Source organism: Pinus tabuliformis, chromosome X (genome assembly GCF_031772625.1).
Source record: "Pinus tabuliformis cultivar Carrire ecotype Pingquan chromosome X, CPIR1, whole genome shotgun sequence".
NCBI lineage: Eukaryota > Viridiplantae > Streptophyta > Pinopsida > Pinales > Pinaceae > Pinus > Pinus tabuliformis.
The window spans coordinates 488341672-488369625 of NC_142308.1; the positions used below are offsets into that span (position 1 = coordinate 488341672).

General features: G+C 36.4%; 1 protein-coding gene across 2 annotated transcripts in view; it reads left to right on the forward strand.

Moving 5' to 3' along the window:
• Positions 1–27954, forward strand: part of LOC149140800 (DNA (cytosine-5)-methyltransferase CMT3-like) — a 362012-nt gene that overhangs the window by 46490 nt on the left and 287568 nt on the right. Inside the window, exons 2-3 of one of the 2 annotated variants that reach the window (XM_089447880.1) lie at positions 3744–3793; positions 3926–4025. In XM_089447880.1, the coding sequence (XP_089304006.1) occupies positions 3744–3793; positions 3926–4025 (150 nt within the window). Of the gene's footprint in view, positions 1–3743; positions 3794–3925; positions 4026–5700; positions 5795–27954 lie in introns of those variants that run through there. The other variant, XM_089447881.1, reaches the window with a different exon arrangement.

A 27954-nucleotide genomic window follows, 5' to 3' on the forward strand; every position in this document is an offset into this window, starting at 1 on the left:
CCCATCAATGAATGTCACCTTGAAACCTTTATCTTCCATCGCAGAAATAGAGACCAGGTTCTTTTTCAAATCAGGTACATACAACACTTCTTGTAAATGAAGGGTTTGACCTTGATTTAAGTGAAGAGTAATAGTCCCAATTCCTTTCACGGTATAAGTGGCATTATCCCCGAGTATAATCTCCATATTTTTCTTCTTTTCAATCAAGTTTGAGAGAGCCTCTTTGTACTTAGTGAAGTGCCTTGAGGCACCACTATCAATCAACCAATGATCCAATGTATCCGAAGGAGAGGCGGTGGTGAGGGCAGAAATAAGATAAAATTCTTTATTCTTTTCACCAACATTAACTTCTTCATAGCTGGAGTTTCTTGACTTTGTGGGAGGAAGACCATTTACATTTCGAGTAGTGAGATCATTCCTCTTTCCTTTGTTGTTGAACCTTTTGTTCCTTTGATTGCCATTGCCCTTGTAGTTGTTGTTATGTTTGTCATAATCTCTTGGAGTATCCTTCTTGTGGGGACACTCTCTAGCAAAATGTCCAAACCTGTTGCAATTGAAGCATCTTTCTTTTCTTCCTTCTTTGAATCCTGACTTGAACCCTTGACCTTGTCTTCTTGGACCAACATTGTTCTTCCTCTTAGCATGAGCGGAGAAGGTGGTAGGATTGTTTCCATTTGAGGGCTTGTCTCTTTCCATCATCCTTATTTCTTCTTGAGTGCATCTAGCCAATAATTCATCAAATCCCGGAATCCTATCATTGTTGAGGATGGTAGTGTTAAACACATCCCATTCTCTTGTAAGGCCTCCAAGTGCAATAAGAGTGAGCTCCCTGTCACTAATGACTTCTCCAATAGATAGGAGATCATTTTTGATCTCGGTAATCCTCATGAAGTAGGGTTGAATGGGTTCTCCTCTATCCATCTTGATATCTTTCAACTTGGTCTCGACAAAGAGAAGTTGATTTGCATTATTTACTTTGAACATCCCAACCAGCATGTCATACATCTCCTTAAATGTTTCCAAATCAGAAATATAAGCAACCAAAGGCTTGTGAATAGAATTAACAATAATTTTCTTAGCTTTAACCTCACCTTTCTTGTACTTTGTTTGTGCAGCTGTAGATGCATTTGAACGAGGCTCCACTACTCTTCTTTTGACATAATCCATGGCATCATTTTTTTCCAAAGTCAAATCTAGAGACATCTTCCATGCATGATAGTCAGATTTTTCCTTAAGCTTGTCCTCGGATTTGAAGTAAGATGTAGTCGTCATTGGGACTAGTTCCAAGTTCTTGTCCAACAACTTCCCTTAGTGATTTCTTTTCCTCACTCTTGCTTGGGATTTGTTTTCACTTGAGCTCTGATTCCATGTTAATTTTAGATGACAATGGTATGTTCTATGCTTTAGCACAATTTACTTCAATGTTCCTTATCAGCCCAATGACAATTTCCAATTATTTCCAATAGTAATCACATTAGCTTAAACACATTGACAGGAAATGCAGATAGAAGATAAAAACATGTGCAGAAGACAAGCGAACACAAGAGGAACACAAGAGGACACAAGATTCGGTGGATGCCTGGGAAAAACCCCAATGTGGGGAAAACCATTTGATCAAATCTTCTTATTATTATTCAATAGTTCAGCAGAGAGAGAGTACATAGATCAAATTCACTTGCCCAATACATAGTCAAAACAGCCTTGTCAAAATCAGCAGTCAACAACAGTCAACTGCAACCCTAACCAGAAAGTCAACGCTGGTCAAATCAACACCAAAATGTCCTCCAAGCAGCTCGGTCAACAGCAGTCCAATTTGGCCTTCAAAGAGAGTCAAAGTCAGCCCAAAACAGTTTGGTCAAACCTAGTCAAAGGAGAGAGAAACACTGCTGTAATTTATGCGGTCAAATCTGAAGTCAATGCTGAAGTCAACTTTGGTCAACTTGCCCAAAACACCTCGGTTTCTGTGCCCAGCAACTTGGCCTAGAAAAATCGGAATTCTGCCCAAAAAACCAAAGTCAAACTTGGTCAACGCAGGTCTGATTCTCTGAAACTTCGGCCTGTCCTTGTCCTGAAATTTTCGGCCTCCTACCACATGTGCGAAGAAGACAGAGAGAGGCTGCCCAAGCTGTACAAACCAATCAAGAGAGGAGAGAGATGTATGATGTGATGAATGATCTCCAAATGAGGAGAGAGGTCACTCCTATTTATACAATTCGTTGAGGGTGAGGAGACATGTCCATTGGGCTTCTTGAGCCTACATTTCACTGAGGCTGACCTTGACAATTTGTGCATGAGAGAGAATAAATTCAAAATTCCACTTTTTCATCTCAGAATGAGATGATCTTTATATCAAAATTGGACCTCTCAAAAAGAGGAATCCAATGTAATAATCATCTCCATCATATGAGCTGTGCTAAGGTGGAATTTGGCCCTAGTTTCCAATTTTAACAATGACATACCTTGATATGCTTTAGGTGATGTCGGATGCATCCCTTGGTTGAAAAGGGGATGTTGTCTTATACTAGGGTGTGGGACAGGGATAATTAAACTTACATCAGGGATGGGAAATGCATCCTTGTCTCGGGTGTTAGTGAACTAAACTAAGTAGCCATGTACAACATTGGATTTTTCTTCTATTTTTCTATGCTTGTTTAAGCTTTTTAAACATGAAGTATAAGTGTCCAAACGCTTACATTTGCATTTGGTTCCTTGGGAACACAAAATTAGAGAAATGTTTCTTTTTTAGTCTTGCACATAGTCTAAGAAGGATAGTTTAGGCACTAGGTATGTGAGTAAATGAACTATTTATCTTTTCAATTTTCCCTCTCATTCTTTTTTGGCAATCATTGGTTCGAAGCTTTCGATCACTAAATTGGTTTGGCTAGGCCATGATCCTTGTGTGACTCCCATTATGTTAGCAATCGACCCCCTTTGCTATTAGGCCAAATAGTAGGTAGCTCCCTGCCATTTGTTCTGTATACCTCCTGGCTTGTTATAGACATTGCATAAGTTCCCAGGGCCAGGAAAGCAGATGTGATTATTACCCTAGCTTTTATGGAAGCCTGCAACAAAGATTTAAATATGTAGATATGAAAACAAGAAGATAAAAGAAAATGCTAAATAACTGTTGTTTAGTTGCAAACATATGAAGAAACTGTGAAGAAAATCTCAACAATCTTCATATAATGCAGATCTGATTTATGGGATGGATCTGATTCTTTCAGAACTGAGAAGAGCATTATATAGCAGATGAAGTTAAACTGAATCAAGGGATTTTTTTTCAAAAGTAGGCTTGAGTGAAGAAGAGTTGAGATCTGACATTAATCAAGGTCAGACAACAGCTGGATAGATTGGGTTCTAAGTCAATGCGATATAAGAGAGTTTATGCATATAGACATGATATTTGTAGTTTGATATTGTATATTGCCATCAGTGTATAATGGATGTGATGTTATTATTTGCTATGTTGCCAAATTTTATGTTTTTGTTACAAATCTACAATGAAACAATTTGAATGATTATGAGTTTATGGAGGTTATCTTTAGGCAAAACATCATAAAAGAAAGTCTAAAATTAATAGCAATCGTGTTAATATCAATCGTGAGTTTTCTTGTGTGCATGGTCTGCTCAACATATTCATAATTGCTTGCTTCATATTGTTTTGAGGCTAATTACTTTTTACTTGGTCAATTTTTGGGACTTCTTTTTTCATAATTATTTTCCTTTGGTCATGGTATATGTAGGAGAGGGATCAAGCTCGGAGGAAGGCTAAAATTTCAAGTCATGAGAACAGGCATGGAATTATGAGACATTGTGTTTCTTTGTGTAGTTCATCCATAACTGTTTCTACTTATTGTTTTGTATTATGCATCAGTTTTCTTATTAATTTAACAAAATAATGAATAACATATCTTCTTTGCACCAGAGGTGAAGATGAAAAAGTTGTTATTCAGTCTGTTGCTCATTATCATATGGCAAATGTGGATGGATATGTTTATGAACTCGGGGATTGTGTTCATATTAATGTAAGTCTAATAATAGTTCTCCCCTTTGCTCTTCATATTTTAGGATTCATAACTAACGGTATTCAATTGGCATTGGATGTTTTGATTCTGCAATGTGATCTTTGGCACTCGTATAAAAGTTGTATAAAAGTTGCTCATTGTTATAATATATCCTCTTATTAAAATGATTGATTCTTACTGCCATATGTTAAATTTAGATATGGCTCATCTTATAACAAGTTGAAGCCATGTTTAACATCCATCAATATAAATCCTCATCTCAAAGAATGCTGGGCATGCAACTGATGGCCAGCTTGATAAGGATGTGAATAAGATTTTGAAGTAAGTTGTAGCTAAGTTATGTGAAACAAAATATCAGAATTAATGTTTTCTTCATTACTTTAGTATCGTAACTTATTTTTGGTAAAATAAAAGCTTAACTAAATATTGGAGAGCCTCCAGTAACGAAGGTTAAGATTTGTTTCTTAAAAGTATTTTTCTGGAGGAGTATAATCTCTAGAAAGAAATTTTGAGGCTTGAATTATCAAATTTAACATTTAGTACTATAGTCCTCTCTAGTTGAGAGTATAATCTATATGAAACAAAATGCATTACAATGTTGTCATACATAAATTGTATATGTATGTGCATGTATATCTATATGTATGTATGTGTGTGTGTGTATCATTAATTAATTATTATTATTATTATTACTTAATTTTTTAATTCAATCAATGAATTGTTATTTCAAGTCGAGTCTTGAAAGCTATTGCCAAGTATGTTTTGGCACCATTGAAATTACCATTGACATACATTTCATCCAAAGTCCCTTGGACTAAAATTTGGCATACTAATACAGCAGTTATTTTGATTATTCTTATCTTTGTCTAAGATCTCCTTGAAATGTTAACTGTTTTTTTATAACTCTTATATTTATAAATAAGCTATAATAAAAATGCGCCTAGGCATTACACCGACATTATTTTATTGGTATTGTTATATATTCTAGAAGTTATGGAGAATGAGTCAACACTAAAAGCAAGCATTCCATAAAGGTCTTGAAAGAAAAGCAATAAAACATTATATTGTTGTGCAACTTTTAAAATTTCAATCAGGTATTGGTTTCAAGTTAAAATACTTGTAGGAGTTTGGTATATGCTAGTTTGGGGTTAGTTGATTAATGTTGGTTAGTGAGTTATGCTTTTGGATCATTTTTATTCCAAGCAGAATACATTGGCAATAGATGTGAGTTTTAGCTCTTATGTGTTTTGTATTATGTGTTGCCTTTCTTTGCAAAAGGATTGGTTGTAATTTCTTGGGTCCAATATATGAGAGTTTTAGCTCTTATGTGTTTTGTATTATGTGTTGCCTTTCTTTGAAAAATGATTGGTTGTATTTTCGTGGGTCCAATATATGAGAAATCTATGACCATTTTAAATTTGGTTGTTGTTGGAATTTCAGCTATGCTTATTGATTCCATTGGGCCACAACTTAGAGGACACCTAATTAGCTTGAGAAGGGCTAAATTCTATAGAGATCATATAGGTTGGTTAGAATCGAGTGAAGCTTTGGTTAAGGTTCAATGATGTGATGGTTAATTTTAAAAAGATATGAAGGTGCTTTGTGTCTTATCTCTAGATATACTTTCATTAAGCTCTTCATGGATGAGTTCTCTCTCCCCTCTTCTTCTCTTCAGGTTTGGAAAAGGGTTTTAAGCAAACCCACCAACTTCAAGAAGGCTTTTTCAACTTGGCATGCTACATCAAGGGTGCCTTACAACGCTTGACCAGGTTGATGCTTTAGTTATTTTCCATTATATAGTAATGGTTTTGTTTAGGTTTGGTGTGTGAGTAATGTATATTCTATAACTATGATTTTATTACTTAGTTTTCTCTCTTGATCATGGCTAAAATTGTTCAATTGCATTACCACATCATAGATAGTTTTTACTATGAAATGCTTATAAAATTTGTTGATAGGATTTCCATTATGAGTTTTATGTTGAAGATGATGTTAACGATTGTTCTTAGTGTTTTTCAATGCAATGAAAATAAATTAAAACATGTTCTTTTGTTGGAGCAAAATGTCAAATCACTAAGTTCCAATGTAGATATGTTGGTAAGAAGAAATATGTCTCGAATGACATTAACAAAATTAATCAACATCCATGTTGGTAGTCGACATTGCTTCAAAGAAAAGGGCCAACAATTGGGGCGATAAAATATTGGAGGGAAAGGGAATGGATTATGCTTGATTTTAACAACTAACTTTGCCCAATAAATAGGTGGTGTGAGATTGTATTTATGATAGGAGCATGCCATGTTGGCTATGCGAACAAATGCGATATATGCATGTGCATAATTGAGTATTGTTGTATGATTCTCCATGAATACGTTGTAGTTAATGTACTTAAGTATGGGGGTTCTATGCTAGCTTCTGCAATGGGAGGTGTCAAGAAGTTATTTAATTAGTATTATGTATGTTTCTGTGGTATGGAACCACTTGTTGTAGAACTGTAATATTTTCCATGATTTTTAGTTTAATGTTAGGATTATAAGGGTATATACCTGAAATATCTATTTTTTGATGTGAAAGAATGTCTAGTGCCCCTCTCTCATATGGTTCTCTTTTCATGTCAAACATGTTTTGCGAATCTTGTATTAGTGAAGAGTTCGATGCCTTTTTATTTTTAGTATTCTTTTGTGGTTTGGACTTATGGCAAATTTTTATTTTTGATGTTTTAGGACTTTCCCTTCTCATCCAAATTTTGAGGTTAGAGCCATTCTTTGACCCCCAACAACTAATATAGCCAATCAATATCACAATTACATTGTCACATATGCAACACTATCACTTGATGGGGATGTTCAAACTCTTTTCTCATCCAAATTTTGAATTTAGAGCCATTCTTTGACCCTAACAATTGGTATTAGAACCAATTATGATCACAATTGCATTGTCACATATGCAACAACATCACTTGGTGGGAATAACCAAACTCCCTTCACATGAGTTTTGGATGTTGGAAGAAAGATTGAATTGTGGGTTTTTTTTATTATCACATAGACCCTCACTTCTTTAGATAAAGTCCCAAAGCCCAAGTATGTCTTTAGTTCAACAAAGAGGGGGCCACTATCACCTCACCAACCCTCTTTTACACTTTAGCCGATTCTCCTCTTTTACACTTTAGGCTGACTCGGGGGGGCTTCCCTAGGATACGATAGGTCGACTCTCCTTTGACATTTCTTTGAATAAAAGGGCCAACAAATGGGGTGACCAAAGATTTGAAGGAAAGGTAATGGATTGATGTTTGTTTTTAACAAATAACTTAGTTTTCCCCATAAATATGTGGTGTGAGATTGTATTTATGACATGAATATGCCATAAATGCGATATATGTCTATGTGTAATTGAGTATTTTTATGTGGTTCTTCACATGTATTTTGTAGTTAGTGTACTTAATTGTGGGGGATCTATGCTAGCTTCTACAATGGGATGTGTCAAGTAGTTCTTTGATTAGTATTATGTACATCTTTGTGGTATGGAACCACTTGTTGTAGAATTGTAGTATTTTCCATGATTATGATTTTAATGTTAGGATTACAAGGGTATATTTCTATACCTAGAATATATGTTTTTAAATGTGAATGAATGTCTAGTGTGTCTTCCTCACATGTTAGGATTACAAGGGTATATTTCTATACCTAGAATATATGTTTTTTAAATGTGAATGAATGTCTAGTGTGTCTTGCTCACATGGTTCTATTTTCATGTCAAACATGTACTGTGAATCTTGTATTAGTGAAGAGTTGGATGTGTTTTTGCTTTTAGTATTCTTTTGTGGTTTGGACTTGTGACAAATGGTTATTTTTGACATTTTAGGACCTTCCCTCATCCAAATTTTGAGGTTAGAGCTATTCTTTGAGCCCCACCATATGAAGTTAGAGCCAATTAGGATCACGATTACATTGTCACATATGCAACACCATCACTTGATGGGGATGACCAAACAATTGGTATTAGAGCCATTCTTTGACCCTAACAATTGGTATTAGAGCCAATTAGGATCACAATTGCATTGTTGCATATGAAATGCCAACACTTGGTGGGGATTACGAAACTCCCTTCACATGAGTTTAGATGTTGGAAGAAAGATTGAATTATGCCTTTGTTATCACACAAACCCTCACTTCACGAGATAAAATCTTTAAGCCCAAGTAAATCTTTGGTGTAACAAAGAGGGAGCCACTAACACCTCATCAACCCTCTTTTATGTTGGAAGAAAGATTGAATTATAGCTTTTTTATCACACAAACCCTCCTTGAGATAAAGTTTTGAAGCCCAAGTAAATCTTTGGTGTAACAATGAAGGGGCCACTAACACCTCTACCAATCCTCTTTTACATTTTGAGCTGGATCTCCTCTAACTCAAGGGGGGCTTCCCTAGGATGGGATATGTTGGTTGTCCTTTGGCTCAAAGGGGCCTTCCCTCAAATAAAATTGTTGGGATTTTAGGTATTGAGTCAAAGGTGATATGGAGAATAAATTCCAACCAAATAATTTTGAATTGATTGAGAGAATAAATTTGATGGAAGAATCAGAGAGTAGTGTCTCTCCATTGGGCTTATGGGGTCAATTATGACTCCCTTTTTTACAAGTTGCAAGTGAAAGTAGGATGATAGTTAGGGTTGACGACTTCAAACCCTACTAAATTGCTCTATTATCCCAACAAGATTCAAGAATAAAATGGGCAAGATCCTCCACTGAAATCTTTCCATAGTCTTGTGAAGGGACCTATTTAAAAGGAGAAGAGAGTGTACTACAAGTACTATAGAAGTAACACCACATTCAACGCATCTCAGAATAAATTACCAAAAGGATTTAAAGATAACTACTTACTCATCAAATCAACACAAAATACCATTGATCCATGAACATCCATCCATTGCAGAACATTCACAAGAAAAGACTTCCAACAGAGTGCCCTAATAAACCGTCCATGGCATGAAAGAATTAGACAAAAGGGTTTCTTCCAAAGAGTCTCCAAAGATATTCAATGAATCTCTAAAGGAAGAGCCTCCAAAGATATTCAATGAAGCTCTAAAGGGTTCCGTTGCTCCAAATCCAACCATGATTACAAGTGAGGAAGGGTTTCTCTTCATATGGAGTGATGCTTAACTTCCTTTACAATAAAATAATCATATCTCATGTGAGATCCTTAGATCTAGTCTATAAAGAAGTAAAATACAATTTTTTCCAATTATCTAGTATGAAATACAATAATAAAGTGGTTAAGCCTCATGTACAATGATCAAAGTGAAATAAGCCTAAGCAAGTGAGGAAGGGTGTCTCTTCATATGGAGTAATGTTTAACTTCCTTTACAATAAAATAATCATATCTCATGTGAGATCCTTAGATCTAGTCTATAAAGAAGTAAAATACATTTTTTTCCAATTATCTAGTCTAAAATACAATAATAAAGTGGTCAAGCCTCATGTACAATGATCAAAGTGAAATAAGCCCAAGCAAGAGGGACATCTTCAGAATATATAGTGAAGGAGGTGAGTCAACTTGCAATCTTTGGCCTTAAAAGGCCATCAAAGTGTGTAGAGGCTCCACAAACTCCTCAAAGGGTGTAGTGGAAGACTCTTAAGGGTGTTGAAATTTCTAAGTCTAACACGTCTAAATTCTTCCTGCATTATCTAGTTTATTTCACCTACTTATTTATTCCTTAACAAGTTATTTAACCATATAAATACTGAAAATAAACACAAATGCAATCTCAACTCATCTACAGTTCATCTACTGAAATAACAGACAAACACACAAGGGACACCGTTATTTTTGGACAATCGTCCCCGGAAAAACCCAACTTGGGAAAACCTGCGCAGCAGTTCTGAGGGTTTTATTATTAAGCAACTTTCTTGAGTACAACAAGGGTGCCAAACTGGCTCACCCAACAGAGATTTCTATCTTGCAGTAATACCTCTCTTCGGAATACCTCTCTTCGGAAGAAGATATTCAACAAGTCTGCTCCACGAAAATCCTTCAACGCTTCTTTGAGGCTTTGCGTCAGCCCTGTTGGCCTTTGCGTAGCTCTGGAACCCCCTGCGTCAGCTCTCTGGCCTTCTTTGTCACCCACGTAGGCCCTGCTAGCCTCTGCGCAGTCTCTTTGGCCTTCTGCGTGGCTCCTGCTAGCTTTGCGTAGCCTCCTCAATCACTGCGCTGGCCCTTCGACACTATCTCTGCCTCTCTGCTATGCGCTCACTACCCCTCATTGCAACTCAGATCACTTGTTCGAATTTTCTCAGCGAATCCCGCTCCAAAAAATCGAATTGACTGATCAATCTTGGTGTGTCTCCAATTGACCCTCAAGTCTCCTCTTATACTTTTTTGTTGAGTCTTCAACGACCGAGATTAAATCTCTAATCAATGGCTAAGATTAGATTTGGTTTGATCCATGTCATTTAAAATATTCTCACCCAGTTTTATATTAATACCTATTAATATTTTAATTTTCCTAAGTTTAGACTTACGAACTCCATTAAAAATATTAATTATTTTAATATTTCTCTAACCGGGTGGAATTTCCCCAAACCATTTCTGGGTCTTGGAGATCTCATGTGCTTTAGCCTCTCCACCAATTTTCATGGCTAGAGCACATCCGATGCTACCCCAAATCAACAAAGGGCTCCACCAATGTGGATGTATAAGTCACCAAGGTGAGAATGCCCTCAAAATCATGAATAAAACCCCTTCAAAGGGGCCAACCTCTCAAAAAAACTACAAGAGGTCATTGTGAGATCTCCCAACTAGAATAAACCACCTCTAATCAAGCCAACATCCTCCTCATCCTTAAGTCAAAGGAGTGTTTAACGACCCCACACATGTCAGATAGAAGCCCTCATGCCTGAGTGGTGCATTTTCCATGTGTTGGAATTTCCACACACCCCAGTTTTGGTCTAAATGCGCCTTAGCTAGGAACATAAACACACTGAAGATGGCCAACAACTTCAAACAACTTTACGCATCAGAATATAATAGCAAGGAGATCAATAACAATACACAATATTTATGTTCCAAAACATGTTCCTTATTAGTCCTTCAATAAGGAAACCTTAGGGCTCCTGTGCTAGAGATCATGGCCCCTTTACAAACCTTACTACAATGCTAATATACATGTTAGTCCTTTGATCAAATACCCAATGCTGAGACCAATTCCTTTAGTCTCTCATTTGCCCTTCATACAAAACACAAGTAATACAAAATACTTACAGCTGTTTAGTCTCGTCAAACTACTAGCCCAGGGCTTAACCAACATCCTCAATCACCCCTGCTGTCATTGCTGATTCCTTCCAGCTGATGTGGCAATGCTCAAATCACCTTGTTGTCATTGTTGATTCCTTCTAGTTGATGTGGCAACCCTAAACTCAGTCTCAACCTCCTTGATCTCACCAGCGAATGCTCTTGTGCCTTGCGGGTTGCTCCAACAACCCTAAACTACTCGTGTTCAACCTCCTTAGTAGCGTAAAACCTGTGGCCAACTCCTTAATACTGCGGCATTCCACTTCAGACTTTTGTCCAACGGTTTTAGACCTTGGTCATGCCTCCTAATCCTACAGCCAACCCTAACCAGGGTTGCTAATCCATAATGATAAGGAATGATCCGAAATGATCAATAAATGACCTGGATTAATCCAAAACGGATTAATGGCCGAAAATTCAAAGTCATCGGATTCGAGCGAAAGCAGCGCTATCGCGTAGAGCTTGGAAAATCGATTCCAACACAATTTGAATGGGAAAAATCCAACTCTTTATGAAGAAGTTATTAAAGGTCGAAGTTCTGGTCAAAGAAGGGCAAAGTCAAAGTCCAACAGATCAAAGTCAACGGTCAACTCATGGTTCCGGGCAGTCAAGGGTCAAGGTTCTGGCCGCCATGTGGCATCAAGAGAGAGCGACAAGTGGCAACTTTTTGGTTGGAGAAGGTGAACTAATGAAATGTTGACAAGTGGCAATTTTTGGTTGGTGGCATATGGACCAACCCCAAGGCAACATGTGGCCCTATCAGAGGGCGACACGTGGCATTTATGGATTGGCCAAAATTATGTTAACAAACTGACGGACCAGACGAGATTTGATCTCGTGACCATTGCTCTACAAATACGATGCCTTATCAACTGCATCAACGTTTGTTTCTTGTTATAATGACTCCGCCGATTATATTTATTATGGTTACGATATAGATTGGCATAAAAAAAGGTGGAGCCGCCATTGTTGGTGGCTCCACCATATTCATTGAGCTCCAACTAAACATATATAGCTTCCGTCATCGTTATTGGATAAGGCCTATGGGCCATAAACTTTAATAGTAAATGTTGTATTATGGTTATGGTATGGGGTGGCAGGTCCATTGATCCTGCCACCAAATCATTTCAATTTTTTTTTTTTTTGTATATTATCCAATATACACCATATCACATCGTATCACCAACGAACAACAGGGAGGTCTGGATTTGACCCCTCGACCTCTCGTTTTTTATTATAAAAGTTTGCCATTGCGCCAAGGAAGACAAGTTGTATTTTTATGCAACAAGAGGAGTTTTTATGCAGAGAGGGACAACAAGACAACCAAACTTTGGAGAGACATTCCGGGCAAACTAGGAAGCCTTTTTCAAATCTGAAAGTTGCTACAGGATCTAGAGACAGAGAAAAACACAACAAAGTCAGTTTGGATTGTAGTTAAAGTATTTTTATATGTACTTTTGATGGATTTTGAAAACTTTGAATAAAAAGGCCTCCCCATTAAAGATTGAGCTCGGAGAGGTAGGCTTGAAGATAGCCGAACTCTGTTATCAACGTGCTGGTGTCATTTTCTCTTATGTGTTTGGTTATTGCTCTTTATTTGCTGCTAATTTTCCTTACAAGTTGCTTATGTCATTTAAATTGAGCTTTATTTCATGGTGATTTTAAATACATGCAAACACTTTTAAAAAGTTAATGAACCAGTATCAATTTCGATTAGGATTTTAGATCAAGTGGTATCAGAGCGGTTATTGATAGCTTGGTTTTTAAGTGTGCATGATCACTAGGTAAAGAAGCATTTGTGAAAGTAGACATGGCTAAAAGCTTGAAATGAGGAAGGATGCAAGAGTTGGAGGACGTTAACCACAGTCTTCGACTGAAAAATGCAGAGCTCAAGAAACTGCTCAAAGCCGTAAAAGACGAGAAGCGAACATTGCATCTCGAGTTGCAAAAGGCCAAGAAAGAGCAAGTTGGAGAAAATTCTGCTATACCTCTTGTAATTAGAAATGATGAGATGTGTGTACATTTAGAGAATACGTCATATATGCCAACCACTCAAGATGAAATTGAGGATACCTCCGACGCGCTAGTCATGCAAGAAGATCAACAAGAATCTTTTTTTGGTGGTAAGGCATGCAAGATGTTAGGTGGAAGAATGAACACAAAATCTTGACAATAGGCATGCACCAAAGACAATCATCTAAGGTATAATAAAGATTTTAGGAAGACTGACGACGTGAAAAGTTTATGGCATAGAGAAGCGTGCACTTGTTGTGGGTTATCTAACCATTGTGTTGCCGTTGGAAGAGAAGAACTTTATACAAGAAGATGATGGCCATTAGGAAGGAGGCGAAGTATGAAGAAAGTATTCCAAGTTTTCGTGACGAGAAGAAAGATTTGGAACGATCTTGCTTGTACTGCAAGAAAGATGGCCATGACAAAGAACACTGCTGGAAGCTACACCCTAAACAAAAGCCTAAGTAGTTCCAAGAACGGAAAATGAATCGAAAGGGCAAGTAGGAAGTGGACAACACAATGCAGCAGAATCATGCAACTAAGTCTGAACATGAGACTCGTATTTTATCAATGGGGATCAACAGTGAAAGTTTCCTGCTCATGTTTGCAAAAGTGAGCAAAGAAGCTGATATGAAGCAAGAAAGCGAGATGGTGGTAGCAGGTAGATCTGACCATGCTATGCTTCAAGAGATAACAACACTGCGACATGAGGTGTTGTCGTGCAGACCTGGCAAGAAGGGTAAACATATTGGTTTGTTTACATTAGCATCTTTGTTTTTATTATTGCTATTGATGTGTTGTACATGGGTTATGGCGAAAGAAATAGAAACAAAAAGATGTGGAAACATGCAGACAACTAACAATGTGTTTTCAATTGTGATGGTGGTTTTACAACTGATTGTGATGAGACAGGTGCACAAGACAAAATGGCTTGGTGATACAGGACAGGTGGAGGAACATTGTCTTCACATCAAAACCAAGTAAAGCCTTTTGGTAGTCCAAAAGGTCTTAGTGGGGAGGAATGATCCAGAATGATCCGTAATGATCAAGAAATTATCCGGATTAATCCAAAAGGGATTAATGGCCAAAATTCAAAGTTATCAGATTCGAGTAAAAACAATGTTATTGCGTAGAGCTTGGAAAAACTCTAATGACCCATATTTAATATAGAGAGCACAAGAGTATTAGCATGCATACAATGCATGCATATGATAGCTACATATGCATGTATTGCATGTATTGCACTATTATATATATATATATATATTCTAAATTAACAATAAATGTTGAAAATCGACACTGCTTCAGATAGAAGTTACACCTCACCCATCACCAAGCATATTGCCTAAATGTGTCTTAATTAAGGAGAAAATACTCTAAATAATTTCAATAATATAAATTTAAAAGTATAAAGTAAATTTGGTTATAAAGAAATATGTGTAAAATTTAAAGTTAATTATAAATAAAGGTATATATTTATATATCCCATAATATTAATAAATTATATTAAAATAATTATTAAAATATGAAATTTAAATCAAAATAAAATAAATATTATAAACTATGGGCATTTGAAGAAAACTAATAAAAAATCCTAAAAGTAAACTAATACACGTCAATATCCCTGTAACTTTGAACAAATGGAGTTACACGTTACAAAGAGGGAAAGGTGTCACCAACATAGACGGAAGAGGGGCATGAAAAGGTGGGGAGAAATATACAGAAGAAGGGGAAAAATAAATCTGTTGGAGGGATGAGCTAGAGACTGGATTTTGGAACTGAAAATTGGAAAGTCTTCAACTGTTCTTGGAGTTTTGGGCACGGGGGCCAGTGGACTTCCAATTTCGAAGTTCTCTGGATCTGGGAACCGTAGAGGTTGATCCCAGATAGGCAGGGAGGAATAAGTTGGTTTGGTAATGGAATCAGAAAACTTGGAGCAATGTGATCAACACCGGACGGGAGAATCAGGTATGCAGATGCATTTAATTTGATAGAATGTTGAAAAAAGGAAATCTGTCAATCTGATAAAATATAAAACTTAATATCAGTCTTTACATTTGGAACCAGAGCTTAGTTTAAACACTTGGGACCTTAGTGGCTACCATCATATAGCTGGAATTATAATTAATACTAAGAGAGTTCTCCTATTTAACACTGAGTGTTAAATTTACAAATTCAAAACTTTTGGCACAAGGGCAGTTAGAAGGTCATAATTGTACAAAGAAGTTGACATTCTGAGCATAACTACATGATTAGGCCGCAGCTTGAACAAGATAGTGAAGTAATTTCAAGAGGATAGAAGTACTGTTTTTGAAAGGACCAAGAGGCTAGATTAATAGCCCATTCAAGGTCGAATCTTTAGTAGGAGCGAAATTTTGGGCATAAATATTAAGATAGCGAAATTCTGGGTATAAATATTAAGATCTGAAATAACCCTTCAAATTAAGAATACTATTAAGATCTGAAATCACCCTTCAAATTAAGAATACTGTGTCACCTCAGTAATCCGAAATCTTCAAAAGTCTATGCATTTTCTGTGGATAGTCACATCAAGGAATAAAGAGACATTTGAGGGCTAGTCAGCTAGTAAGTAAAGGATTTAGTGTCGAGTTGATTGGAGGCACTGTAAGTATAGTTAAAAGATCAACTTGAAGCTACAGTCACGAAAGACCAAAACCGAACTGTGGAAGGTCTGTTACAGCCACAGTGGATTAGTCCTGGAAGCAGTCTTCCAACAAATCAGATTTGAAGTAGCAAGCCCAAAACAGTGACAAACTTAGAAGGAAAAAGGCTGTTATTAACTACTAAATGCATAAAAGGATTAGGGATGTATCAGACTTCAATAAATCAGATCAGATTGCTTTAACTATGAGATTAATCCTAGAATGGGCATTAGAGGCCAGAAAACTCAATAAAGATTTAGCCTTTAGTTAATGTGTGTTAACCTCTCACGTGTCTTAGGTTTATAATAGCTAAATTTTAGGCTGATTATATCATTGTATGCTTAACTTCAGTTCTGAATGTGATTATGACAGTCAACAAGAATAAGAGAAAGTAAATCTTCAAGGCCAAGAGACCTTCACCCAAAGAGTGAGATGCCTAAAAGACCAAGATATGCTAATGAAAATACCACCGTGAGCCTGAAATCAGACCTCTGGAATTTATATCAGACTACTGCAAACTAAGAATCAGTGACAAGAATGATAAAAAAGAAGTGAAAATTAGCACAAGATCAATTATTTGCAATGTTCTTAGAGCTCAATCTTATTCATATTCAGATCTGATATGTGTTAAAAATCTGTAATGAGTGACTGTTGTTAAAGAAAACTTGTCGACCTTTATTCAAGGTAATTACCAATATGCAAGGGACAAATGCACAAGACCAATCTTAATGCCAAGTACAGTGTCCTAGACTTCAGAGATGCCTCAAAACAAACCACTGTAAACTTAATATCAGTCACAGTGATTTCAGATCAGACCTCAAATCAGTCAACACCAGATAATAATCATTATAAATCAAACCAGAGTGTTTTTAGGGCTTATTACAGCTATCCCTCTTGAGATTTAAGCACTGAAAAATCAAATACTCTGGACCTAGTTATGATGATAATGAGTAATAGGTCAAGGTTAGAGAATAAGCAATGCAATTGATATCTGAATTGACATTGACCAAAAGTCATGAACACTTTGAACCATCCGACTCATTGTATTCTTATTAACCGACATATAGTTCACAATTTTTCCCATTCCATAGCTTTGTCAAGCAGAATTTGAAAGGCACAAACCCTTTTGGTAAACCATACAAATTAGCGGCGATTGCAACGACAGCCTAAGTTTACCACAAAGAAACTTGTATTGATAATAGATAATAACTTCAGAAAATTTAGCTAGAAACAAATTATTCTGAAGCAATCGAGAACCCTGTAACGGCAAATTAAAACCTAAGGTACCCGAAGTTATCTGAGGGAGGAAATCCGAATCCTCTAAGGACAATTTTACGCGAAGCAACCCAAGGATTCTGGAGCAGAACGGAGGTTTCCTGAAGAAGTCGGACCCTGCTGAAAGATTTGTTTTAGGGGCTAGATTAGAGACTGTAGCAGATTTACATTAAGGATACTCCGTTAAGCCTTCTGATAAAATTCGCAAGAGAAACATAGCTGTGCACTATCTGCGAATTTGTACAGGCAATTCTAATGATTGGTAGTGGACGTATAATTGTTCAAAAGCTATAATCTGTTGGACTTGGGATTCACTGTGGATTATTTGAAGTTTAATATGATATTGCTACAAATGATATTAACCCGACAACAATGCACTGCAGTAAACATTGTATGGATGATTAATATACAAATATACCTCATTAACGATATGCACTTAGAAATATCACTGACACCTGTTAGATAAAAACTAACACCTGTTAGATAAAAACTAACGACCCTGCATGCATATAAAAGACACGGTGCTCACACATCAATTTAAACACCTGACGCGTTGAAATTTATTCTTAGATGGCGATTAGTGTTAAATGATGAAATTAAGGATCTAAACCTTTGATGTGTGTCAACCACCATAGGATAAAGGAACATGCGGTGGTATGACGGTGGGAGCATTCATCAAGAGACAGGTGTTAGTGGAATTGGTGTCGCTCGGGTCTCCACTTTGCTTGAAGCACTTTGCGAGCTCATAAATTCAAATACGCGTTCTCACTTTAAGTAGATTGGTATTCGATTCCTGAGGTTTCTGGACTCGATAGCCTGGCTTTTCACTATAACAACCATGGTAGTTTAGTTATGTTAATTGTTTGTTAATTAGTAAATCATCCTAATTATGAAACAAAACAGATCCAATATGCCAATGTTATTTTCTCTTTGCAACTGTTAATTTGTATTTGTTCTGTGTTTCACATTCTGGCTATGGCTTATGCTTATGGTTGAGAGGGTTCAATATTATTATTACACCGGATGTTTATTACCCTACATTCCACCCAGTTTGCCACATAAGGAAGCTTTAGGGCCTCAGGGTTCTGAGCACAAAACACATGCAAAGGGCATGCACAGGGAATCACTCAGCGTCATTAAATTTGGTCATTGGGCCATCATGTCCAGGATTCATAGATTGCAGTCTTGATGCATTCGTGTCCACTCTTCCATTTCAAAACCCTGTTACACCTTGATAGTGTGTTGTTGTAACATATAGATTGGTTATTTCGTTTGATTTTCGTTCCATCTTAACATTTAAATTTGTATAAAAATTCCTCGTGGCTACAATGAATCTTTATGCCTCTACTCATTTACTCACGGGTCTGAGAATTATAAAAAGGAGTGTCTTATTTAGTCTTTGTTCCCAGAAATTTAGATGGTCATCATGCATTATTTTGTTCGTTTTGTCAATTAGGTCTCGTTGTGGTCTCATTCTGATTAAATCTGTGAGGCAAAGAGGTTTTGTTTTCTTTGCCTCTTTCACACATATTTTGTGTAAATACCCCACGTGCATGCCAGTGGTTATTCCAAACAAAATAAAAAAAAGACAAAAGAAGTTTCTGTCTCGATTTGGTTTTTAAAAAAAAAAAAACCTTACATTTTAAACATGGAACAAGCTTTAGTTGTTCAATTTACTGTGACAATCTCCTTCCTTACTCCAATATCAAAATATTAGTGGGGATGGCCAATGAAGAGAGATTGAGAGCATGGTTTGAAAGTGTAGATGTCCAGGGAATAGGCCAAATCAATGCTTTCGATCTGAAGAAAGCTCTAGCTGCTGGTAATCTCCACTTCTCAGATTCGATTGCCCAACAGATGATAAGACAGAAATGGAATCATGAGCTTTGCAGAATTTGTGGCTCTTAACAAGTTTCTCTCAAATGTACGTATCATTTTCAGCTTTCGTTGCCCTTTAAGAACTTCATCAGTGAATGTTAAACCACTTGCAGATTTTTGAAAATAAAATTTGTTGCAAAGGAAATGTATCATTTATGCCAGTTCTGTTTCAAAGGATTTTTCTTACAAGAGTTCTCTTCTAATAGCTTGCTATTCACAGTTCATTGGCAATGCTTACGGTAAACCTATAGTAAATCTGTAAACGAGAGCAACTTGAGATAAATACACTTTTTCAAAAAAAAGAGAATTTGTTGTCATAATCTTGGCTAACTTATATTCAAGTCTATTACAAGAAGTATAGGATCAATTGATGCAATATGTACTTGAAGAGTGGAAGGCCTCCTTTGATATAGGTGTGGGGAGAGCAATCCTGATCAATCATTTCCTAGAATAAAAGAAAGGAAATTACCAGCCATTTTAAATTAGTCCCGGAATCATTAAGTTATACAACAAGGGATTGGGTGGAACCAGTGTCTACTCACATGTATGTTTTTTTTCTTTTTTTTTTTAGGACAATGGGAAGTTCCTAAAACTTAAATCAGAAAAGATGAGCAATGTACTGGTCCCGTTTGCTTAGATGGGTAATCCACTTAAGAAGAATGGGTTTCATAATTTCGCCATATATTGCTCTACGAGAGTGCAATAGGTGACATCATAGGATGAAGCAGATCACCATTGTCACTAAACCAAGTCCCCATTGAAATTCCTGAACTCTGCACACTCCTGTATCTTCACACTTCAGAATTTTACCCCTGTTTATTCTCTAATGTGTACTGTCTATATTGTAGAACAAGAAGAATTTTTACAAGATCCTCAAGATGCTCTTTTACTCAGATTTCATAGCTAATTCTGAAGCACTAGGATCACTTTCAGACTAAGCAATTTGGCTTGTAAGCTTTATTATAGTTTCTTATAGTCACTTGGGAGACTTAGGGTTCAAGGTAAACAGAGCACTTTTGTTCAAGTAAAAGCCTGATCTGTCACTGAAGAACTAACATCCTTATTGCCAAAAGTTCTTAACATAGAGCTCTTGAAACATCAGTGTGCCCAAATACGGGTAGTTATTAAAAAAAAATCTAGTTTGCATTTCTGTTCCACATTAAAACTAATTTGTAAATTTTAAGACCCAGAAATTTTGAGGAATGAAAGATATTAGAACACAATCTGAACATTGTACTGTACAATCTAAAATAAACATGTTTGGATTGGAGGAGAAAGGGATTGGCTGTCATGTACGCACCCTGTGAATTGTCCTTGTTAAAGAAAAATCTCGCATTTCTTGAGTTAAAGCTATGAATATTTCTATTTGGCACATCAGAACTATACCATCCATACCTCTCCATCTAAATTCTGTGTTATTAGGTCATGTACCTTCTATAGACAGACATATAATTGAATAAGCATAATACCTCCTATCAATACCATCATGGAATAGGTGACCACTATTCAATATAGAGAAATCTTCATTGACAATTCTTCAATTTTGCAATGGCAAAAACTGTTTTGTGACAGAGAAGTCATGCAATTTACAAGCTCCTCCTAATATTCTTCATAACATCTAAACATTTTGTCAATGTAAAATAAAAATGATACAGAAATGAGTTTCCTTTTGGTTTGTCGTGGATCTTATCGTCCTTACTGACTGCCAATATAGATTTTGAAATAATAGATTTTGATTTGTTTGCTTCGAAAGACAGATTCGATAGATTTTCAGTCTGCTTAGAAATCACTCTGATTCAGAATATTCTCCTTGGCAGCTTCCATCTTTGCCTAATTACAGATACCCCTACATAAATAGGCAACAACAACAAAAAAAATAAATCTGTCTTCTGAGGTAGAGAAAATTACGAAGTCTCTTTATTCTTATTCTCATTAATAGAGAACATGAACGTAGCTTACCCAACCAATATGCAATTGTACTCCATTTTTAATATAATATTGAGGGATAGTTCCTCTTCAACTAAAAACTCTTACCACTATAGATTACCTTTGGATACCAGTCAACTTCTCACTTCTGTTAATGGAAATCTAGATATTCCACTCTTATAGTAAATTTCCATTGGAAAAGGCACTTGTGCAAGATCTCTATTCTCATCACGTTAATAAACATATAACTGTACTATATTATGGATCTACTACTATTTCTAGTTTTTCTATTATTTACCACTCCAGATATGCAAATACGATCAGAAAAGTTGGGAAGAAGCGTATTCAGATGATAGCCTAGTTCTTTCTTATGTAAACAATGACTTAACCCAAGATAACGAATATGATATAAAATTTTACTCTTGAAAAGAAGCAAAAGAAAATTATAAATTGTCGGTTGATGTCCTACTACTGCTGCCTCCTTGATGTCCTTTCCAAGGTTTTCAATGATGAAGTTTTCCTCCACATTGTGTACTCGGAGTCATCTCAATGTTATTATTCATTCACTACTTCAACATCATTGGACTTTCACAACTAACAGCTATACCTATGTTTAGCGTTAAACATATAGGAATGAAAGCTGTAAATTTCATGCACGATCAATACACGTAAGAATGATTTCCAATTATTATGCTTAATGTTGCTGGTGCATGGATACTTATATAAATCATGACTTATGTTAGGGATGTGATATTTATAATTTTAGTTTTATTTTAATTTTACATATCAACATGAATGATGAGATGGAAATAAAATAAGGGATACACTTGACTACTAGGTGTGAAAATGAACTTAAAAATATATTGGCTAGATATAGCCAAGTAAGTTATATGAACTCAAAGATCAATATCATAGATGAGAGTTTATTAAAATGCATAGAAAATTGTTATCTGAATACAATTGATTTTGAATATATCGATGCATATCTTATAATTTGTGGGCAAGTGTTTACATTGCGGATAGTATCATATCCAAACTGACTACGTGATGAAAAAACTCCAAAAACAATTGAAGCTCAAAGAGATTCCATGATAGGGTATCAACCCTAATTCTACTAGGAGGGGTGGAGGTGTTGCCCACTGTTTATCCTCCAAAACCTAGAGTCATGGGAGGACTGTGCGAGTCACGCTCCCCTAGACGTGTGATGATCACTGCCGGATGCCTATTGGGAAATCAGGTCGATATAGTCGACGCTGCCATCCTTCGAGTTATGAATGGTTAGGTCAGTATAACTGACGCCATGGCATACTCCAGTAGAGGACGGATAGGATGGGAGCGGAAGAGATTAGGAAGGATAGGATGATTTTAGAATAGCTTGGGAACTTGGTTGGGGCATGGCATGATCATTAAAATTATAAAAACACCAATTTTATAATGTCGTTACATTAAATAAGAATTTAACCTCGATACGCAACCCTAACAAGAATGTACTAATCGCTAAAATAAGTATTGATATACGGTTAAAAAAAAAAAAAACCAAACCTCTAACTTCGGGACGAAGTTTTCTGAAGGAGGGATGTATGTAATGACCCATCTTTAATATAGAGAGCACAAGAGTATTAGCATGCATACAATGCATGCATATGATAGCTACATATGCATATATTGCATGTATTGCAATATTATATATATATATATTCTAAATTAACAATAAATGTTGAAAATCGACATTGCTTCAGATAGAAGTTACACCTCACCCATCACCAAGCATATTGCCTAAATGTGTCTTAATTAAGGAGAAAATACCCTAAATAATTTCAATAATATAAATTTAAAAGTATAAAGTAAATTTGGTTGTAAAGAAATAAATGTAAAATTTAAAGTTAATTATAAATAAAGGTATATATTTATATATCCCATAATATTAATAAATTATATTAAAATAATTATTAAAATATGAAATTTAAATCAAAATAAAATAAATATTATAAACTATGGGCATTTGAAGAAAACTAATAAAAAATCCTAAAAGTAAACTAATACATGTCAATATTATCCCTGTAACTTTGAACAAATGGACACGCTACAAAGAGGGAAAGGTGTCACCAAGTAGGAAGCGGTGACTGCCAAGGAATGATATACATAGATGGAAGAGGAGCATGAAAAGTGAGGAGAAATATACAGAGGAAGCGGAAAATAAATCTGTTGGAGGGATGAGCCAGAGGCTGGATTTTGGAACTGAAAATTGGAAAGTCTTCAACTGTTCTTGGAGTTTTGGGCACGGGGGCCAGTGGACTTCCAATTTCGAAGTTCTCTGGATTTGGGAACCGCAGAGGTTGATCCCAAATAGGCAAGGAGGAATAAGTTGGTTTGGTAATGGAATCAGAAAACTTGGAGCAATGTGATCAACACCAGACGGGAGAATTAGGTACGCAAAGAATCAGGTACGTAGATGCATTTAATTTGATAGAATTTTGGAAAAAGGAAATCTGTCAATCTGATAAAATATAAAACTTAATATCAGTCTTTACATTTGATTGAAATGGAATATCAGTCTTTACAAAAACGATTCCAATGCAATTTGAACAGGAAAAGTCTGACTTCGTTTGCAGAAGTTATTAAAGGTCAAAGTTTTGGTTAGAGAAGGTCAAAGTCAAAGTCAAATTGGTCAAAGCCAACAATCAATTCATTGTTCTGGGTAGTCAAGGGTCAAGTTTTCTACCGCCACGTGGCATCAGGAGAGCGACAAATGGCAGCTTTTGGTTAAAGCAAGTGAACCAATGAAATGTTGACAAGTGGCAATTTTTGGTTGGTGGCATATGGACCAACTGCAAGGCAACACGTGGCCTTATCAGCGGGCGTCACATGGCCTTTACAGATTGGCCAAAATTATGTTAACAAATCGACGGATTGGACGAGATTCAATCCCGTGACCATTACCCTACAAATCTGGTGCGTTAGCAATTACGCTAATGTTTGTTTCTTGTTATAATGACTCCGTTGATTATATTTATTATGGTTATGATATAGATTGGCATAAAAAAAAGGCGGAGCTTGCCATTGTTCGTGGCTCCACCATATTGATCGAGCTCCAACTAAACATATCTAACCTCCGCCAACACTATTGGATAAGGCCTATGGCCCATAAAATTTAATAATATACGTTGTATTATGGTTATGGTGTGGGGTGGCAAGTCCATTGACCCTGCCACCAAATCATTTCAATTTATTTTTTATATTATCCGATAACACCATATCACATTGTATCACCAACGAACGGTGGGGAGGTCGAGATTTGACCCCCCCGCTACCTCTCGTTTTTTATTATAAAAGTTTGCCATTGCACCAAGGAAGACAAGTTGTATTTTAATGCAGCAAGAGGAGTTTTTGAGTAGAGAGAGGCAGAAAGACAACCAAACTTTGGAGAGACATTCCGGGAAAACCATGAAGCCTTTTTCAAATCCAAAAGTTGTTCTTCGTGCCGAGACTTCTTAAAGGGGATTTCACAAATCTCGTTGGACACTTCCTCTTCCTTCACTTCCCTTCATTCCTTTTATGCTTTGTTTCAATGCGCAAAGTGTTTTCAATAGGATTAGCAAGCAGTTCTTCGGATTTCCACTGGGTTTCACTTTTTAGGGTTTCTCTTCGAATTGGGTTGCTCTTTCAGGGGCCTCCTCTTCATTTTCCCTAATCCATTGAGTTTCTTCTCTAGGTGCTTTATCTTCTTCAGGGGGCTTCTCAATTGAGATAGTATGTAGATCTGATTACACCTGGGTCTCCATATCATGGGATTTTAATTCACATGAAATTTCTTCTACTTCATGGGGTTTTCCATTATGAATCTGTTTCACCAGGAATATTTTTTTTTTGGATTCCAGTATTCTGGGCAAGACATATAGTTGGTATTCTTTATGCAAAAGTATGCACTCATCCCTATAGAGTGAAAGCACCAGATTTTCTTTCGATACTGCCATTGCAATGTTAATACCAGTGATCCGTAGTAGCTCGCTAGGTCACTTTAGATAACCCAGAAGTACCCAATCACGGTGTGCATTTACATTGGCCAAATCCTGAGCTCTCATTGGATGAGTTGAATTGGTAAGTATGTCTGGATACCAAGGATGAAAGGGGCTGAGGAAACCCTCATTTCTCAATTTCTGAGTATCAACAACAAGGAAAATAATAGGACCCATTGCCTCCAAACCCTCTCTAATGCGAGAACTCACAATATTTAGATCCCCATACAACCCTTTCAGTGGTGATTCATAAGAATCAATGAACTGAACCAGGAGATGATAGAATTCATAATCTCTTCCACTTCTTAACATAGTATGCACATAAGGTTGTAGACCTGTAGAATCATTTTTCTCGGTACATCTGATTATTCACTCACATTGGTACATTCGACTCACATATCTGATTATTAGGTTGTAATGTGGAAGTTAGGTTCAGTCTTCAGTCTCTGGCAGTTGAGATAGATAATATTAAATGCAGAAAAGGCTCAATTGAGTTGCCAAAGCTTTCAGCCAGTAGACTAAAAGGAAGGGCTAGCATGGTTTCTAAAGAAGGCATGCATCAGTCACTGAGCACTGCAATTGATTCTGAATAAAAGATATGTGGAGAAACAACCAGGAAGATGCCAAACACAGTCCATAAGGAATCATCAATGCCAACACAACATTTTCAAGAAGGAATATTGGCTACTGTAAATATGACCGAAAGTAATGACCAAATTACTTCCTGTTATGACAAACAGGATGGTTAAAGGACATCAAAGAATGAAATTCCAGATAAGCAGAGACTTGAAAGAGCTTGGTCACAAGAGGATGAAAAATCAAAGGTATGCATTGCTTGTTTAGTTAATTTCATAAACTTTAAGGTTCACATATATTGGAGTAATATATATTTTTTTAAATGTTAGCAAAGAGAGCTTGCTGCATAATTGTAACGCAAAATTTACAGGAAAATCAATCTTGAGATTCTAGGAGCACAAGCTATGAATTTGAACACTAATATGTTTTCACTGTTTTGATTCAATAGGTTATTATGATGTTTACATCGGCTGGAAGCTTCTTGTTGTGATAGACAACATAATTAATATTTTGTTTATGACGGTCAATAAATAGAAGAACTTTCTTATGTTTGTTGGTTACAATTCCAGCTATATGATGGTAGCCACTAAGGTCCCAAGTGTTTGAATTTAAGCTCTGATACCAAATGATAGGACCGTACAACAGATGTTAAACAGTAAAGGGAATTTTATCCAGAACTTGTAATTATTTTTCTTGAATTCTTACAGAATTAACTAACAGATTATCTGATAGAACTGTTGAGGGTACCTACCTGTGCCCATGCGGTTGATGATGCCTCTAGCTCCCTGCTTCGGTTACCAAAAGACCGAATCCACCCAGCCAAATTGAGCAAAACTTGGCTACTCAATCCAGTCAGCTTCTAAGGTGAAGCAGACTGTTCCCCCGTGCTCAGAACCTCAGAACAATCCGCGCTCTTCCTGCTGATAACTTTCGTTCCTCCTTCAGTTTCCCTTCCTCCGTTCTTTTCCTTCCTCCCCGCCCCCCTCTAAACTTCTGCTCGGTGGCCTTTATTTGGTTTCTTGGCGGTGGCCGCTCTTCCACCAGCAGCCCACCGCTTAGTCTCCTGGTGACACCCCCCCATGTCACGTATCACCTCTCCATCTCTTTTATGGTCACGTATAAATATATGTATATACTTTATGATTTAATAAATGGCATTTCTTTATGTTTTATTAAAGTACTTAATTTTAATATTAAAATTATAACATTATTTTAAGAACCCTTTTAATTAATTTCTTATATATATTTTTAGTCATTTTATTAATTTATTAACATAATTTTTATTAATAATCTGAGATATATAATTTATTAGCCCTCTTTTAGTATTTACTTATTAATCATAGTACATTAAGTAATATGAGTGTTGATGGATGAGTAGAACCTCCATTCGAAGAAATGTCATGATATTTAGTACTTATAGTTAATTTAGTATATAAATACTAGTGCGGTGTATGCGACACATGCATATGTAGCTATCATATGCATGCATCGTATGCTTGTTATTATTCTTGCGTTCTTTATATTTATAGATAGGTCGTTACAATCTGGCTCTACTTGGGGACACGTTGCTGCACCGGAGGAATGTGAGAATCCGAAATCAACATCCATGCAACACACAATATAACATAAGTAGCGTCCATCCAAAAATCATCATATAACGATAAGCACAGGAAAGATATAAGCTCTTCATTTATTAACCACCCTAATAACATGAAAAACATCTACCTACAAAAATAAAATGCTGAAATAAAAGGGCGTAGGGTTAGGAATACAATACGAACCATGGCCATGATTTGAGTATTTAATCCATATACAAAGCACTCAACTTGACGTTCATCAGTATCTAGATAAGGAATATCTTTCACAAGCTCCATAAACCTTATCTCATATTCTTCCACTGTTTTGTTACCTTGGACTAGCATATGAAAGGCCTCGACTTGTTGCTCTTGAAAATAAGGTGGTAGGTATTTAGCGCAGAATCTTTCCTCGAACAACTCCCAAGGAACATTATCTGCTGTGAGGTGTAATTGTTTTTCCAGATTTCCCCACCAAACCAAGGCACTTTCCCTTAATTGAAAGATGGCAAACTTCGTCTTGGAGGTAGAAGAGTACTCATCTATTCATTCCTTCTAGCCATGCTTCAGCATGTTCTCCAGCTCGTCGTCCTGAAAATTCTGGGAGTTTGATCTTTTGTAGCTCCCTAGAAATATCTTCCTTCGATTATCTATAATCAAAACCCTTGGGCTCCCTTGGGTTTCTTTCCCCAAGTTGAGGTTGCTCTTCTTTGGTATTAGCTAT